Source organism: Rhinoderma darwinii, chromosome 4, assembly GCF_050947455.1.
Source record: "Rhinoderma darwinii isolate aRhiDar2 chromosome 4, aRhiDar2.hap1, whole genome shotgun sequence".
NCBI classification, from domain to species: Eukaryota; Metazoa; Chordata; class Amphibia; order Anura; family Rhinodermatidae; genus Rhinoderma; species Rhinoderma darwinii.
This window is the reverse complement of record NC_134690.1, coordinates 405,532,641-405,551,091: the sequence shown is the minus strand read 5'-3', so window position 1 is coordinate 405,551,091 and position 18,451 is coordinate 405,532,641. Positions and strand designations below refer to the sequence as shown.

Sequence of the window (18,451 nt, the reverse complement as noted above, 5' to 3'; positions counted from 1 at the left end):
TTATGGCATATCACTAGGATAAACTATAACTTACTGATTACTAGAAGTCAGACCCCTGGGACCCTAAAAATCACTAGAATAAAGGGGTCACAGTGCAAATACATCGCAGCCCGCACCAATCAGCAAGTACTATAATTATACTTTTTTATATATTTTACTGTGCGCTATGATATATCACAACCTCTCATGCAGCATTGTTTACTGATCATATTCACCTGTCGTGGTTTATAAAATAAAACAATGTGGGTGAGGATGGAAATGAAGAATCTTCCAATGACAGCGTGAAATGTGATATTGGTGACAGTGACGGTAACATGACAATGTGCTTATCTGGTGGTTTAGGAGCAGATTCAGGACTTCATGAGCAACTGCATTGGAAGAATCAAGTCCCCACAGGAGGCGGTAGAGCTTCTACAGAGGTAAGAAAATCTAACTGAAATCTGTAACTATATGTAATAATTCTGTATACTGAGTACCAGGCACAAAGGCTCATTATTGTAATAAGTTACTGTGGGTAGAAAGGACAACATTAGTGATGAGATGTGTATCATGTATTAACAAGAAATAATCTTACCTGCCTCCATTCCACTAAATAAGCAAAATCGTATTCTGCAGTCTAAAGCTTTGAAACTATTTTTTTTATAATGAAATTGTCCCTTTTAGACTGTATGATATTATGTATAGTTTTACAGCTATATAAATTAATATAACACATAATGAGATGGCAGAAATAATGGTTCAAACTAAAGTTCCTTTCAGCTCGTCCATGTCAATTGATATTCACACCTATGGACACATTTTTCATAAGATTGTCCTCCTAAAGCAAGGAGCTCATTTGTATATACACGGTGGTCATAGCCGCAACACCATCCGCTCATCGGTCTTTATATATATATATATATACCACATGATAACAATCAGTCATTTTCCAACATCTAAACTATATTTTTTTCATTTAACATAATCTTGTAATCTGATAATCCTGATGAATAAATCAATGTGATCTCTAATATCTGTAAAATCGAAAGCCATGCCATTAGTATATACAGAGCCCTATTGTCTGTGAATGGACATGCAGGTGACATCATAACTAGAATATGAGTCTGATCATCAAAGGATCAGAAATATTTTTGGCGTATTTGGCAAAAAACCCAAAATGAAAGGCCTGTTTGAGTGTCAGTCTTTATGTAGATCTCCGTTTACTATACAATGAATATTTAGTTACTGCACTATACACAGATGAGATGTGTCAGGACCACGTGGGAGTGCAAGAAGGACCGTATCAATGCCTTCTACTATGCTGAGGTATCACACATGGTATCCACATCTGTTTATATTATTTTTCATCTAGGTTTCAGAAGTTAAACATTCCGTGCTTGAATTCTGAAATTCCAAATGCCATCAAATGTATAATTCAGCATTACATGGAGACACTTGAAACCACTAAAGCAGTAAGTCAATCATATCATCTGAATATTCCCATTTCTGCCTCGTGGTCACATGGACATTGTTCTGCTGCCATTACACACAGTCAGCAATGTCAGGGGTATAACAAGTAATCATGGGACCCCCTAGCAAGGACTCGATTTGGGCACACTTAGTTATGCCCAACACCAACAGCTAGGGATGTCCTGAAACATGGGTGTATTTAGTAAAAGGGATCATAGCAAGTTGTATCCTTTGGATTCTTTTACCAGCTCTTTGTTTTTCCTTGTTGTTACTTCCCCATAATCACACCAGGCTGAACCTGACAGAGAGAAGCTACTCTTACATAGCGGCTCTGGCTTATAGAGTGGGGTCCAAAGGGGACCTTTATGATGTCCACATGCCCAAACAGGACATATGGACAAGGGATGTCTGCTTGAGATATACAGGACATATGGACAAGGGTTGTCTGCTTGAGATATACAGGACATATGGACAAGGGTTGTCTGCTAGAGATATACAGGACATATGGACAAGGGTTGTCTGCTAGAGATATACAGGACATATGGACAAGGGTTGTCTGCTAGAGATATACAGGACATATGTACAAGGGTTGTCTGCTAGAGATATACAGGACATATGGACAAGGGTTGTCTGCTAGAGATATACAGGACATATGGACAAGGGTTGTCTGCTAGAGATATACAGGACTTATGGACAAAGGATGTCTGCTAGAGATATACAGGACATATGGACAAGGGTTGTCTGCTAGAGATATACAGGACATATGGACAAGGGTTGTCTGCTTGAGATATACATGACATATGGACAAGGGATGTCTGCTTGAGATATACAGGACATATGGACAAGGGTTGTCTGCTAGAGATATACAGGACATATGGACAAGGGTTGTCTGCTAGAGATATACAGGACATATGGACAAGGGTTGTCTGCTTGAGATATACATGACATATGGACAAGGGATGTCTGCTTGAGATATACAGGACATATGGACAAGGGTTGTCTGCTAGAGATATGCATGACATATGGACAAGGGTTGTCTGCTTGAGATATACATGACATATGGACAAGGGATGTCTGCTAGAGATATACAGGACATATGTACAAGGGTTGTCTGCTTGAGATATACAGGACATATGGACAAGGGATGTCTGCTAGAGATATACAGGACATATGGACAAGGGTTGTCTGCTAGAGATATGCATGACATATGGACAAGGGTTGTCTGCTAGAGATATACAGGACATATGGACAAGGGTTGTCTGCTAGAGATATACAGGACATATGTACAAGGGTTGTCTGCTAGAGATATGCATGACATATGGACAAGGGTTGTCTGGTAGAGATATACAGGACATATGGACAAGGGTTGTCTGCTAGAGATATACAGGACATATGGACAAGGGTTGTCTGCTAGAGATATACAGGACATATGGACAAGGGTTGTCTGCTAGAGATATGCATGACATATGGACAAGGGTTGTCTGCTAGAGATATACAGGACATATGGACAAGCGTTGTCTGCTAGAGATATACAGGACATATGGACAAGGGTTGTCTGCTTGAGATATACAGGACATATGGACAAGGGTTGTCTGCTAGAGATATACAGGACATATGGACAAGGGTTGTCTGCTAGAGATATACAGGACATATGGACAAGGGATGTCTGCTAGAGATATACAGGACATATGGACAAGCGTTGTCTGCTAGAGATATACAGGACATATGGACAAGGGTTGTCTGCTTGAGATATACAGGACATATGGACAAGGGTTGTCTGCTAGAGATATACAGGACATATGGACAAGGGTTGTCTGCTAGAGATATACAGGACATATGGACAAGGGATGTCTGCTAGAGATATACAGGACATATGGACAAGGGTTGTCTGCTAGAGATATACAGGACATATGGACAAGCGTTGTCTGCTAGAGATATACAGGACATATGGACAAGCGTTGTCTGCTAGAGATATACAGGACATATGGACAAGGGTTGTCTGCTAGAGATATACAGGACATATGGACAAGCGTTGTCTGCTAGAGATATACAGGACATATGGACAAGGGATGTCTGCTAGAGATATACAGGACATATGGACAAGGGTTGTCTGCTAGAGATATGCATGTTTTCAATAGTTTTTTATTAAACAGTTTTTTGTAATATAATAATAACACAGACTCGCAGAGTCTCAACTTTTGCATATCAATAATACAATTAAACAAAGTATTAGACCAACATGGTCTCCAATAAATCTCACATTATATATCATTCATGATGTCAACACTTCTGCCAAATATATAGTATATAAATGTCTTCATTACTAACATAGGTAACCAATCTTGACATCACATTGCTTTATAGAGTACCTTAACATGGCCTCTAAGGAAAAAATATAAGAGAGAAAAACAAAACACACACAATAAACAAAAGAAGGATAAGGAGGGGGGGAAGGAAAGGTGTAGGGTAGAAGGGTCTCCTAACCATCTCTATGTATTCATGAAAATGTGTGGTTCCTCCATGGGTCCCAAATGGCATCAAATTTGTCTAATGTACCCGCCAGCAGATGTGTTAGGCGGTCATTAACCATTATCCATGAGATCTTAGCGATCAACATATCCATAGACAACGTGGATGTTCGCCAGGCCCTAGCAATAGTTATTTTAGCTGCCAGAAACACATATCGGAGAAATTTACATGCGGGGGCCCGAACCTCGGGAATAGGACCGCATAGCAGAGCCGTAATCACATCCCTGGGGGGTTTGACTTGGATCACTGTGTTAATAAGCTGGTATACCTGGTTCCAAAATGTGGCAACCACTGGACACTCCCATAGAATATGCATTAGTGTACCCTCCGCACCACATTGTCTAAAGCAGTGCTTATCCACCAATGGGTTAAAGCGAGCTATACGAGTAGGGACCATATACCATCTCATTAATACTTTATAACCCGCTTCCACCAAGGATGTATTGATAGATAGTTTTGAGGTCGTACATGCCATCTCCCGCCACTGCTCCAATTCCACTCCCGTACCTAAATCGTGTTCCCATCGTGTCATGTAAGGGAGTTTACCTTCCGGAGTAACCAGATCGGAATATATCGTGGAAATTTTATGTCGTAAGCCAGAAAGCCAACACAGCCGTTCAAAAGTGGTCAATGTGCTGATGTCCCCCCTCCTGGATTTCCAGTTCAACAAGAAGTGGTGTATCTGGATATATCTAAAATGCTCCGATGGGGGCATCGAGTGTGAGTCCTTAAAGTAATCCAGAGTTCTGATGTCCCCCCCTACAAAAAAGTCCTTAATCCTGTAAAACCCCTTATTGAGCCACCACCGGAATTCCATTCTACGCAGACCCGGAGGAAAGGCAGAATTACCCGTGATGGTCATGAGCGGATTATGGGGTGATTTAATATGGAATCTCTTTCTAAGCGAGTCCCACAGCTGTAACATCTGAGAAAGCACAGGGGAGAGAACCGGAGGCCTGTCCGAGGACTCCATCCACAGTAGCGTTTCCAGCGGGAAACTGGTACATGCGGCCGTCTCAATTTGCGTCCACTGGGGACAGTATGGTCTCGCATACATATCTGTAAATTGCGCCAGACGTGCTGCGTGATAGTATTGTTGGATATTGGGAACCCCCAGACCCCCCGCCGTTTTAGGGGTGAATAAAGTTTGTCTCTGTATTCTCGGTCTTTTAGAACCCCAAATAAACCCCATGATGAGCCCTTGGATTTGTCTAAGCGCCTTCTGAGGGACCACAATAGGGAGCGTGCGAAAATAATATAGCAATCTGGGCAATATCGTCATTTTGATGGAGGCAATGCGGCCAAACCATGAAAGATTAAGAGGGGACCATCTAGTGAGATCCGTAGCTATTTGTTGAAAAAGTGGAGGGAAATTGTCCTCGTAAAGGGACTCTATGGTAGGCGTCAATTTAATACCCAAATACGTCAATCTACGTGCATCCCAATGAAAATCAAAGTTAATTTTTAGGAGCTTCACTACCCCTATTGGCAATGTAAGATTCATTGCCACCGACTTGGAGTGATTGACCTTAAGCCCAGACAGCTTGCCAAACTGATCAAGAATATGAAAGAGATTCGGCAATGATGTGAGAGGTGTCGATATGAAAAGCAGTATGTCATCCGCAAACAAGGCACATTTGTGTTCTACTCCTCCCACCTTCACCCCCCTAATGTCGGGAGAATCTCGTATGAGGTTGGCCAATGGCTCAATAGCCAGCGCAAACAGGGAAGGCGATAGCGGGCACCCCTGTCGCGTTCCTCTGCATATTGGAAAAGCTCCCGACATAAATCCCCTAGAATTTATTTTTGCTGTAGGAAGACAATATAAGATCTTAAGAATAGACAAAAATCCCGTACCGAAGCCCATTCTCTCAAGGACATAAAACAAATAGTCCCAGGATAGCGAGTCAAAGGCTTTCTGAAGGTCAAGGCTTAATAACATACTTTGACGTCCGGAAGTGCCATCCCACCCCGAACGAACAGCTGAGATAATGTCCACAGCCCGTCTCGTCTGGTCTTCCGCCTGGCGGAGGGGTATAAATCCCGCCTGATCCTTATGTATATATGTGGCTAGGAATGAATTCAATCTAACCGCCAGAATTTTTGTCATAATCTTAAGATCCACATCAAGAAGGGATATCGGGCGATAGTTAGCCTGATCTGTATGATCCTTATGAGGCTTGGGGATAAGATGTATATAGGCTAGATTCGAAAAAGGGGGCAAATTGTTACCCTCCCGATAAGCATTGAACAATTCAACCATGTGCGGGGCCAGGACCTCCCTAAAGTGTTTGTAATAACCTGAGGAAAACCCATCTGGCCCCGGGGCTTTGTGAGCCTTCAGATTTTTAATAACATCCAATACCTCCTCCAATCTAAATTCATCATCCAGTGTTTCTCTATCCCCTTGGGAAAGTTTAGTAGGGAATGTTTTTTCCAACAAGACCCTAGCCTTATTTTTATCAAACTGAGGTGGAGCTGAGTACAACGCTGAATAAAAATCCTGAAAGGCCTTTACAACTTTTGTGGGATTCTGTGATAAAGATCCATCCGCCAATCGCAGTTTCGGTGGTGTTGAGGTGTTAAATCGGGGCGTGAGGCGTCTAGAGAGTAATGTTCCCGGTTTATCCCCTTGTGTAAAAAACTTATGTTGTGACCAACGCAGACTTTTTTCCGCCCAACTTGTCAGACATAAATTTAATTCTGTTCTAGCTTCTGCTAATTCTGCTTTAATAACTGCTGAGGGGTCTGTTTTAAATTTCTTAGACAGGTCCGCAAACTTCCTCTCCTTTAACGCCAGAACCTCCTTCAACCGTTTCTTATTACGCGAGGCTATCTGGATGAATTTCCCCCTAATCACTGCTTTGTGAGCCGCCCAATTGGACATAATTGAGGTGTCTGGTGCCTTATTAAGTAGAAAATATGTGTCCAATTCCCTTTGGATTTCTTTAACTATCTCCTGATCCGATAGTAATGACTCATTCAATCTCCAAGAGGAGATAGGCGGTCTCCCACATAAATCTGACAACCGAACCACAATCGGGTCATGATCAGACCAGGGTGTAGCTAAAATCCTAGCATCCGTGACCTTAGGGAGTAAGCTAGTTGACATCATAACATGATCAATACGGGTGTGGATATTATGGGCTGAGGAGAAATAAGTATAATCCCTTGCTGTGGGGTTAAAATCCCGCCAGACATCTATGACGTCCACCGAATGGAAGAAACGTGCTACTTGTATGCTGGTTGACGTAGGAGGTATAAGTCGCACCCTGAATGCGTGGGATTTATCCATGGACGCGTCCAAGGCGATATTAGAATCCCCACCCATGATTATCGGGCCCTCTATCGATGAATGGATCTTGCGCCACATACCCTGGAAGAACGCCGGTTGATTGGAGTTCGGGGCATAGTAGTTAATAAAGGTTATTGGAGATTCATGTAACAGACCCGAGACCAGGATGTACCTGCCATCCGGGTCAGAGATCGTGTTGTGAGGTGTAAACGGGACCGACCGAGACAACCATATGCCCACTCCCCTGTGCTTAGTAGAGGCACTAGCCAAAAATTTTTGTGAGTAGTGTTTATGAAAGTACGATGGAGCAGAGGAGGTAGAAAAATGCGTTTCCTGTAAAAATAGTATATCAACATGAGAGGATTTATAATACAAGAAAGCTTTTCGACGCTTGATCGGGGAATTAAGGCCCTGCACATTATGTGTGAGTAAGCTATAGGTCTTAGCAGATTCCATGGCCGCCATCATAGAGCAGGAGGTAGAACCATGTGCGTATTAGGGTCCCGCCATAGAGACAAAGGTCAGAAATAGGAAAGAAAGGAAAGGGAAGGGGGTAAAAGACAGAACAAAAATAAGACATACACAAGGTATCAATAGTACCGAACATAGTCTACCGACTAGGCAGTCAAGGAAGACTGCTAACAGGGGGACAGCAGACCGTCGTGAAGGCACAGCATTTCCGAAAATATATATCCAGACATTCAACCCCTTAACCTATATCAACCCTGAGCATAATAGGCATTCACATGTTAAATATAAGGTAAAGCAAACTTTCATATTTTAAAAAAAAACAAAACAAACATATCTATAGCCAGAGTACCAACTCACTGCGAACTTGACCCATCCAAACCCTTCCTCGCCTTTTTCGGGTCAGCTTATAAACAAATTTCCATTACTATAAGTGGGAGTCCAGAGAAGCAAAAGAAATCCCCACATCCCCCCCAACGTATGGATCCCCGGCTCCCAGTCCGCTGAGAACTGCAAATGGCGGTATCCGGCTGAAATTCAGCCTCCGTGCTGCTTGAAGACATCTCCGGCCGATATGAAGAATAAAGAAAGAGAAAGAAAAAGAAACTATCTGCTTCTATAATCGACCTCCTTTCCGTCATGTCGGATTCAATTGTTGCCGACGAGATTCCACCCTCTGTTCCCGAGGAAACTCTGGACGGCCTCCTTGGGTACGCCATATTGGTGACAACGGGGGATCCCGTATGGGGAGTCGGGAGGAACTGGCTTTATCCTGGGGTGGTAGAATATGTAAGTCCCTCAGCAGGTCCTCTCCCTCCTGTAGCGTAGAGAAGCCATATTGCCTATTATTGCGCATGAAGAGGAGACGAAATGGGAATGCCCACCGGTATGGAATCGCATGGTGTTTGAGGGTCTGCAGAATAGGGCGAAGCATCCGCCTTTTTTGAATGGTTTGGGGAGCCAAATCAGCATATATCTGAACCGCTGTATTATAAATGGTGATCACCGGAAGCTTCCTAGCTCTTTCCATCACCTTCTCCTTAATCGAATAATAGTGGAGTTTCACTATAATATCTCTGGGAAGTCCATCCCTCCTCATGGCCGTCAAAGCTCTATGGGCCCGGTCAATTTCCATATGTGATTCCGATATATCAGGTATCAAGGTAGTGAGTAGCAGGCGAACCACCCCCGGTACCTCCGTCTGAGATTCCGGGACCCCTCTGATCCTGAAGTTATAGCGTCGAGAACGATTTTCCAGGTCCTCAATTCTGGTGTTCGCTTCCTCCAATTGCTCCTGCAGATCCTCCATAAATCTAGTATTCTGGTTAACTCTTGCAGTGACTGAGGTCATTTTGGTCTCAATAGCCTGCATATGCGCCCCCACTTTGTGTAAATCTTGATGTACCGCGGCTATCTTGGAGCTTATTTCCCCCATCTGAGCTTGCATGGCTCTTGATATGCAGGAAAAGATGGCGTCCTCTGTCAACCCGGAAGTAATGGCCGGCTGCATGGGCGAGTGCTGTGAGACGTGAACGGGCGCTAATTGCGGCAGTCCCAGGTCTGGGATCGGGCCCTCTTCTTGTAAATCCTCCTGTGCCTGCAATAGTGATGTGCTGCTATTTTCCCGCAGGAGCACAGGATAATCCTGTGATAACACCGCCGAACTGGATTCTATCTGTGTCCCCTGCTGCTGCTGCAGCAGGCCTTGCTCCGCCATGTTCGGCGCCGCCATCAGCATATCTGCCACGGACCTCTGAGCCTGGGTTTGCTTACCCCTTCTTCCACTCCCTCTGGCCATAGGTGGATGCCCGAACCTCTAAGGTACCTCTCCTTTCTTTTATGGGTCTCGATGTCTGCTGTTAGCGATATATATGCTGGATTGCCTTCATGAGGTGCGGAGCCTGGTTAGAACGCGTCCACCATGTTCAGCTGCGCGCATGCGCCCTCTAGAGATATGCATGACATATGGACAAGGGTTGTCTGCTAGAGATATACAGGACATATGGACAAGGGTTGTCTGCTAGAGATATACAGGACATATGGACAAGCGTTGTCTGCTAGAGATATACAGGACATATGGACAAGGGTTGTCTGCTAGAGATATGCATGACATATGGACAAGGGTTGTCTGCTAGAGATATACAGGACATATGGACAAGCGTTGTCTGCTAGAGATATACAGGACATATGGACAAGGGTTGTCTGCTTGAGATATACAGGACATATGGACAAGGGTTGTCTGCTAGAGATATACAGGACATATGGACAAGGGTTGTCTGCTAGAGATATACAGGACATATGGACAAGGGTTGTCTGCTAGAGATATACAGGACATATGGACAAGCGTTGTCTGCTAGAGATATACAGGACATATGGACAAGGGTTGTCTGCTTGAGATATACAGGACATATGGACAAGGGTTGTCTGCTAGAGATATACAGGACATATGGACAAGGGTTGTCTGCTAGAGATATACAGGACATATGGACAAGGGTTGTCTGCTTGAGATATACATGACATATGGACAAGGGTTGTCTGCTAGAGATATACAGGACATATGGACAAGGGTTGTCTGCTAGAGATATACAGGACATATGGACAAGGGTTGTCTGCTAGAGATATACAGGACATATGGACAAGGGTTGTCTGCTAGAGATATGCATGACATATGGACAAGGGTTGTCTGCTAGAGATATACAGGACATATGGACAAGGGTTGTCTGCTAGAGATATACAGGACATATGGACAAGGGATGTCTGCTAGAGATATACAGGACATATGGACAAGGGTTGTCTGCTAGAGATATGCATGACATATGGACAAGGGTTGTCTGCTAGAGATATACAGGACATATGGACAAGGGTTGTCTGCTAGAGATATACAGGACATATGGACAAGGGTTGTCTGCTAGAGATATGCAGGACATATGGACAAGCGTTGTCTGCTAGAGATATACAGGACATATGGACAAGGGTTGTCTGCTAGAGATATGCATGACATATGGACAAGGGTTGTCTGCTAGAGATATACAGGACATATGGACAAGCGTTGTCTGCTAGAGATATACAGGACATATGGACAAGCGTTGTCTGCTAGAGATATACAGGACATATGGACAAGGGATGTCTGCTAGAGATATACAGGACATATGGACAAGGGTTGTCTGCTAGAGATATACAGAACATATGGACAAGCGTTGTCTGCTAGAGATATACAGGACATATGGACAAGGGTTGTCTGCTTGAGATATACAGGACATATGGACAAGGGTTGTCTGCTAGAGATATACAGGACATATGGACAAGGGTTGTCTGCTAGAGATATACAGGACATATGGACAAGGGTTGTGTTGCGATCTAGGAGTATGTTGACCCACTAGGCCGCTCTGTCGTAGCTGAGTGGCAGCTGGCCAAACAACAGTCTATATCAAAGTCTATGCAAAGTCCTAGCACAAGAGTGCCTGTAAGAGTCTAGACAGTAGCAGAGGCTTTGGCACGGATGGTACTTGACATGGCAGATGACGCCAGACGTGGCGGATGATACCAGACGTGGTATTTGACTGCAGGGGTGGCCGGTGACAGCAAACGTGGCAGATGATGCACACGACTCCAACTAGAGGCTTAGGCCTTATTCACACGAACGTTGAATAAATCCGTGAAGTCAATGGGTGTGTGAAAATCATGGACAGTACACGGACACACATCCGTGTGATGTTCATGATTCATGCACTAGTTCATAAGAAATGAAGAGAGAAAAAATACATAAATGTGTACATAAACAGACAACTGATGCCACACGGAACACACATGGATACCACACGGAACACACACACGGATGCCACACGGAACTGCAATGCATGACAAACGTGCCCATTTTTTGCGGACGCAAAACGGACACGTTCATGTGAATAAGGCCTTAGGAACAGGAGACAGCAACCGGATACAGGAAGCAGGATATGGGAACACTGGGTGGATGATACAACTAAGGGACCATTTGAAATACGAACATGGGTAGATAACAACGCTCAGGCAAGGAATGGAAGGGCAGAGCCCTTTTTATAGTCCAGTGTAATCTGGAGATTGGATAGGGAACTTTTAGTAAGCCCGCAGGATGGCTGCACGAGCTGGAGTCTCCTAGGTGGGAGACGCTGGCAAGAGGCCAGGAGTCTGCGGTCGCGGACCTCCGGCAGAGGGGAGCGACGGCGGTCTGCGGCTGCAGCCGTAACAGGTCTGCTTGCGATATACAGGACATATGGACAAGGTTTGTCTACTTGAGACAATCCCTTACATTTTTAAAGGTGTTGGGTAGAGGAGAACTTTACATTATCATACTATATATTGTCTACTGTGACTGCTCGTATTTCAGATCTATATAAATAAATATAGCTGGTCAAAGATGTAAAGGGGTTTTCCCAATCACAAGAACAATCTGCTATTTTTCAGATTAATTTTTCTGAACAATATATAAACAGATGTCTTTCTATGGTCAGGAATATATATATATTTTTTCCCATGTGAAATCGTGAATATAGCACTTGTATCAGGGCAAAGGGTAACCCCCAACTATGTATAGCTCATGTCCTTACAATAACATACATACAGATATAAGGGTAAGCTGTCATGTACTGACTATTAGGGTACTGAAAGCTCAGAGTTACTTTCTTCAGCTCTATGAATATCACAAGGAGGATCCTCCAATTGTCAAGACCATGCCTAATGTAGCCGGCAAAATCCTATGGTCAAGACAGCTGTTCAGCAGGATAAATGAGCCGATCACATATCTGAAGGTAAGATTTTACATTGTATAATTCCTGAATAAATGCGTTCATATTATTTATGGCTCAGGGGAACATTCAATGAGGTCAGACACTGATCAATGTTCCTTGGATGTGATCCCGCTCTATTTCACTATGAGGACACATTCAGACATGGCAGATTTGCTGTGGAATTCCACAGCAGACTTTTCTTTCTTTGGTTTCTATAGCTTTTTAGTTTACCTAATGCAGACGTTGCAGAAAACAACTTGCGGAAAACAGCTTGCAGTGCGCAATTTACATTCTGCATCATGCTCAGTCTGCGGCGGAGAAGCAGCGCATTTTCACTGCAGATTTCAGCCTTTGCAAAGGCTGATACCTGCGATAACTCTGTTGCGAAATCCATCATCTCTGGGTAAACCCTCACATATGCAGATTTTGCAACCGATTTGTTGCGTAATTCCCGGTAAGTTGCGTCAGTCTGCAACGTCTGAACATGTCCTAATTCTAGGTGCATAGGACCTTTTCTGTATCTCCATATAGAACTTTCTATGTAGATTATATCCGTACATTCAATGTAAAAAGCTGCTCAAATTGAAACAAATCCTGGAAACATTTTTGAAAATGAAATATAGTTGTGCTGAAAATGTTACAAATCATAATCATTTTAATATACCTTAGTCATTGTTAGGACATTTCTCAATGATTACTGACTGTCTATTCTGTATATTGCAGGGTTTGTTTTTAACATTTTCCCGTCTCTTTACAGAACAATTCTGACTTATTGTCAAGCCCTGACGGTAAAACCGCCGCGCAACTATATAATAGCATTGCATATGTATTGGTGGAATTTGAAGTTTTACATCACAGAGTTTGGTTTAATGACCTTTCCACAGAGCTGCAAGATGGTAAGTGAGGTTATTTAAAGAGTCCCTGCTCCTTAGGCAGGAGACATGATTTCCCAGGAAAGTTTATCTAATTCAGATCTTTATTATTTTGCAGCAATGCAGGCAAAGTTATTGGTTCGCCATCCCGAAACCAAGCAGATGTTTGTTAATTTTGATCCTAAATTTCGAATGATTTTACAAGAAACCAAGGGCATGATGAAGATGGGTTTAGATATTCCAGAAGGAGCTGAAGAATTTCTAAAAACAGAAGTTGAGCTTAATTCTAATCATCTCCAGCTGGAAGTAAAGCCACGTACAAATATCATTTTTCATACTGTTAAATTGCTTGTACAATTATCTGCCTAAAGTCAGTCACACACAGTTTTGAAGCAGTTTTCTGTTAACTAATAGTTTTTAACTAATTTTCTATAGCCACAAACAGTAGTGGACACAAAAAAAAAGAGATTCATCAGTCTTTTCTTAATATCTTTCCTTTTGGAGCCAAAAACTGCATCGAAACTGTGTTCCTGGCCTCAAGGTACATTCACATGGGGCGGTAATGCTGCAGCTTTGGGCTGCACCATTACTGTCCTGCAGCAACGCTGCTTGCAAATACATGACATTTTACAAAAAAAATTGCTGCAAGAAGTGCAGCTTTTTACAAGTGGTTTTCACACGTTATAATGATGGCGCTCACTGCCGCATGATTTCCACCCCATCTAAATGTACCTTTAAGACGAGTTCAATATTGTGAACGATGGAGCAGCATAAACCATAATAGTTACAACCAAACAGAAAAGAAAGTGTAAATGTATATGTTGCTCAGTTTAGACTAATGGAAATGCTATATTATTTAGAACAGTTATCATTTCCCTTCTATGAGCTGTGGTTGCAGCATTTTTGTCACTACCACTTGAGAAAAATAAATTTTGGGTAATGCGAGCCTTTGATATTCTGCACCATACAGTATCCATAGAGAAAATCGCGCGTAAATAGGACTCAAAAATAATGAAACTACGAAATAAATATTAGATTCAATTATTATTTATTGTAAAGAATTATTTCTGTAAATTTGATATATAATATATATAACGTTGTCGTTTTTTTTTTTTTTTACCTTTTCATACAAACAGAATTTACTCAAGAATTATGAGAATCTTCGTGGTCAGATCCACCCTGCCTTTGCAAATTTATTATCTGGAAAAATCAGAAAGGTAAGAAGGATGAAATATTTGCATAGTTTCTTTCTATTAACTTGACTTAAGATTACGGATGAGAATTAAGAATGACTATATCTTTATTAGGTGGAGAACACTTTATGTAAGGGCCTCACAAATTTAACATGGTCGTCGGTTGCACTTGAACACTTCTTTGAGGCTGTAGATGCGAATCTTCAAATGTCCAGGTTGCTCGTAAATAAGGTAATATTAAATGTTAGCTTTTGTAACATATATATAATAATATAATTTAATAATTCAATGTAATACGTACTGCATAGTACAGGATTATACAGTCAAGACAGAAGCAACCGTGCCATATCTGGTGAGGTAAACCAAATAGAGCGAGCACATATTATATAATAGGCTTGAAGCATTATAAGTTGTAACCTTTTCCTACTTCATCGGTTTTTATGTTCACGTTAAAGTGTAACTTTTCAGGAGACATTTTGGAAAAGGCTGTCATATGTGTGTACATGGGGAATAACAGTATTTCTGGCCATTATATGACTTGTATTCTGCATTATTTAGCAGTTTTTCCCTCTGCATGCTCTATCTCTAATTCTAAATTGTCTCTGAGCTAGGGGGCGGAGCCTAACTGCTATCATGCTACACTGCATATAAAGAAGAGGATAATCCTGCTATCTATCTATCATCTATCTATCTATCTATCTATCTATCTATCTATCTATCTATCTATCTATCTATCTATCTATCTATCTATCTATCTATCTATCTATCTATCTATCTCATATCTATCTATCTATCTATCTATCTATCTATCTATCTATCTATCTATCTATCTATCTATCTATCTATCTATCTATCTATCTATCTATCTACTATCTATCTATCTACAGTCTAGATGCAAATGGACACAGCACTCCAACATACTATAAATTAGACCATATGCTCGTTTCCAGGGGAGGAATCAGTTCCCAAATTTCAATATAAAATGACCATAGAGCAAAGTAACGGCACCAGGACTTCAGAATAGATGAAACAGGGTGGATTTATTCACCTCAAGTGAGCTATGTTTCGGCACTGCCTTTCTCAAGCTTGACGTTACGTCATTTTATAGCAGCATAGAAGGGATTATACAGTAGTAATGAGCAGTGTAGCTGAGAATCCAGCACTGGGTGACATATAACACTAACCAGCAGCCTGTGTCTATCTCTGTCTCTTATTCTGTGTCTCTCACCTGCTCTCCATAGACTTGTATGGGCAGCGTGTCTGTGTCTTCTCCCTCCTCCCCTCCAAAGACTTGTATCATCAGCGTGTCTGTGTCTCTCTTTCTCCTCTACCCCCTGCTCCCCTGTGACTGTTATAAAAAAATGTTTGTACTTTATTACAGTACGCTGTTTCCGTAACTCCCATAGAACTGAACAGTAGTTACGGAAACAGCGTAGCTCGCATGCTGCGCTGCTTCCGTAACTGCCATTCACTACTGTGGGAGTTAGGGAAACAGCGTAGTTACGCTGTTTCAGTAACTCCACATGTAACCAAGTGGCCGCTGGTTCAAGTTCCCTAGGGGAACTAATAAAATGTGTAAAAATAAATAAATAAATGTTATATACATTTTTAGGAGTGTAAAAAAAAACACATTTTCCCATTTTTCCCCAAGCACAATGTAAAAAATAAAATTTCGTCCCGCAACAACATAAGCCCTCGCACCGCTCAATCGATGAAAAAAAATATTAAAAAAGTTTTGGCTCTCAGAATGTGGTGAAACAGAATAAATTATTTTGTAACAAATAATTTTTTTCCTATTTTCTGTTGTCTAAAACTTGGGTGCGTCTTATAGTCCGAAAAATACGGTATATTACTGAGCATATTGTACCAAATATCATATTCATCTTGTTCAGTACGTGTAACACCAAGATATGGCTGTTACAGATGAGTTTTATAGGCGTTTCTAAAAAGTAAATAGATGATGTGATTTTGACTCCTGGACCTTGTAAGTTTGTACCATTTGTATCTACAGGTGAATGACATCCTTAGAATTCGCATAGATGTAATCCTGAAGGATATAGCAGAGACCTTATTGATAGTCCTGCCTGAGGACGTCCCAACCACAATAGAAAACATGCTTTCTAGTAATGAGGTATGATGCACAGATAAACCTGCCAGTGTAAAGTATATATACCATTCACGTACATGGGAGAATATATTACAGTGCTAGACTAACAAATAAAGTTCTGATCCCTTTTCTGAAAAAGAGAGAGAGGGGATTTTAGATCATAAAACATTGACATCTACTTTTAAGACCGGGACATTATCAGAATTTTAGCATAATGACTATTTGGTATTAAAATGATAATATATGGAGTGATATTTTACCATTATAGAAGGCAAATATAAGGTTCCACACTATAAAAGTCCTCCTTCCAGTTCTTCCTTTTACCTATTTCATGCAACACATTATATTCTTTTTTTTTTTTAAACTCGTTTTATTGAAAGAATTTGCACAATACAAATGTCCGTAGTACAGAACAGCAAAGAAACACATTTAGGTAATCATACATTACATGAACATAGAGGCATAGTATCAATGGTGGTAATTAACAGGTCATAACACATTAGATCACATATTTAACCTTCAATAAGAACATCCCAGCGGGCGCCATACATTTTAAGGCCAATTGTCAAATTATTTCAGACAAAATATAGAAGTCCTGCAAGTAACCAATCGTGTATCATCCGCCCTCCTCAAGGTTGCAGCAACTGGTCCCTCAGATCTGTGAATCTATGCGGAGTGTACAGGGTGCATGATGAGTCACACCAAATCTGCCATATTTTATAAAATTTACCAATACACCCTCTTTTCTTATATAAAACTCGCTCATATGGAATAATGGAATTAATCAGCAATTTCCATTTCGTCACTCTAGGAGGCCTCTGATCCATCCACCGAAGTGCGATGGTTTTCCTTGCCATAAACAATACCTCTTGCAATATAATACGCATGTGGAATGGCCACTGATCCTCAGGCAGCACCCCAAATGGACAGATCTTGGGTGAGAGGGGAATCGGCTGCTTCACCACTTCCTCAACCACTTTCAACACATCCCCCCAAAAGGAGGCCACCACTGGACAATCCCAGATCATATGCCAGAAATCAGATCTGGGAAAACGGCATCTGTGGCATTCAGTGCTAGGATATCTGCCCATTCTATGCAGTCTCACCGGCGTGAGATAGCTCTGATGAACTATAGATAGCTGAATCATTTTGTTATTTGCCGCCGGTGAGACAGAAATAGGAGATGAAAGAACACATTATATTCTTATTAAGAATTATATCTGAATCGTAAAACAATATTGGCAAGCACTCGCCTGTCAAGGGGGAGAGTGATAATAGTGGGAGACAAAGAATCAGCCATTACGTAGATAACGGCCCACATTTATCTTGCAGGTTCTGTTAGGTTTGCTGTAAAATTTGCCTCTTTTCTCATCAATGGCAAAATTTGTAAAGTGGGGGTGGTCTCCAAGGATTATTTAATAAGTAAAAAAAGCCCGAAAATGGTGCAGATTTTGTTACAAATCTACACTTGCCCATCGCAGAGGTGGATTTCATTTTCTGGAGAAACAATATCTGGCCATGATGAGCAGACCATCATTTTTTCTATATCAGATTTGTTTTTCTGCCTCTCAGACAGGGCAAAATGCACCAAATTTATTAAGACGAATGCCCCTTTTAATACATTTGACGCAAATCACGCCAACTCCCTTCTTTGTTTAGACTGCGTGAGATACTCCTGTCCTAGTGAATGTGGGCCGATGTCTCAAAGGAGACCAGGTTCAGTGAAATTGGGTTACTGAATCCTGTCAAATACTTGTCAACTAGTCCTTAAA

General features: G+C 41.7%; 2 protein-coding genes across 2 annotated transcripts in view; one reads left to right on the top strand and one right to left on the bottom strand.

Moving 5' to 3' along the window:
• Positions 1-18,451, top strand: part of DNAH8 (dynein axonemal heavy chain 8) — a 329,590-nt gene that overhangs the window by 53,489 nt on the left and 257,650 nt on the right. Inside the window, exons 14-21 of the mRNA XM_075863774.1 lie at positions 343-419; positions 1,352-1,451; positions 12,409-12,528; positions 13,265-13,403; positions 13,498-13,685; positions 14,516-14,596; positions 14,687-14,803; positions 16,584-16,703. Coding sequence (XP_075719889.1) covers positions 343-419; positions 1,352-1,451; positions 12,409-12,528; positions 13,265-13,403; positions 13,498-13,685; positions 14,516-14,596; positions 14,687-14,803; positions 16,584-16,703 — 942 coding nt within the window. The remainder of the gene's footprint in view (positions 1-342; positions 420-1,351; positions 1,452-12,408; positions 12,529-13,264; positions 13,404-13,497; positions 13,686-14,515; positions 14,597-14,686; positions 14,804-16,583; positions 16,704-18,451) is intronic.
• Positions 8,079-9,621, bottom strand: LOC142760334 (uncharacterized). The gene has a single exon (XM_075863492.1). It carries the CDS (start codon positions 9,537-9,539, stop codon positions 8,379-8,381), a length of 1,161 nt encoding a protein of 386 aa, XP_075719607.1. The 5' UTR covers positions 9,540-9,621; the 3' UTR covers positions 8,079-8,378.

Excerpts from the sequence above, each read along its gene's own strand:
- LOC142760334 (XM_075863492.1), bottom strand. The coding sequence starts at position 9,539 with ATGGCCAGAGGGAGTGGAAGAAGGGGTAAGCAAACCCAGGCTCAGAGG.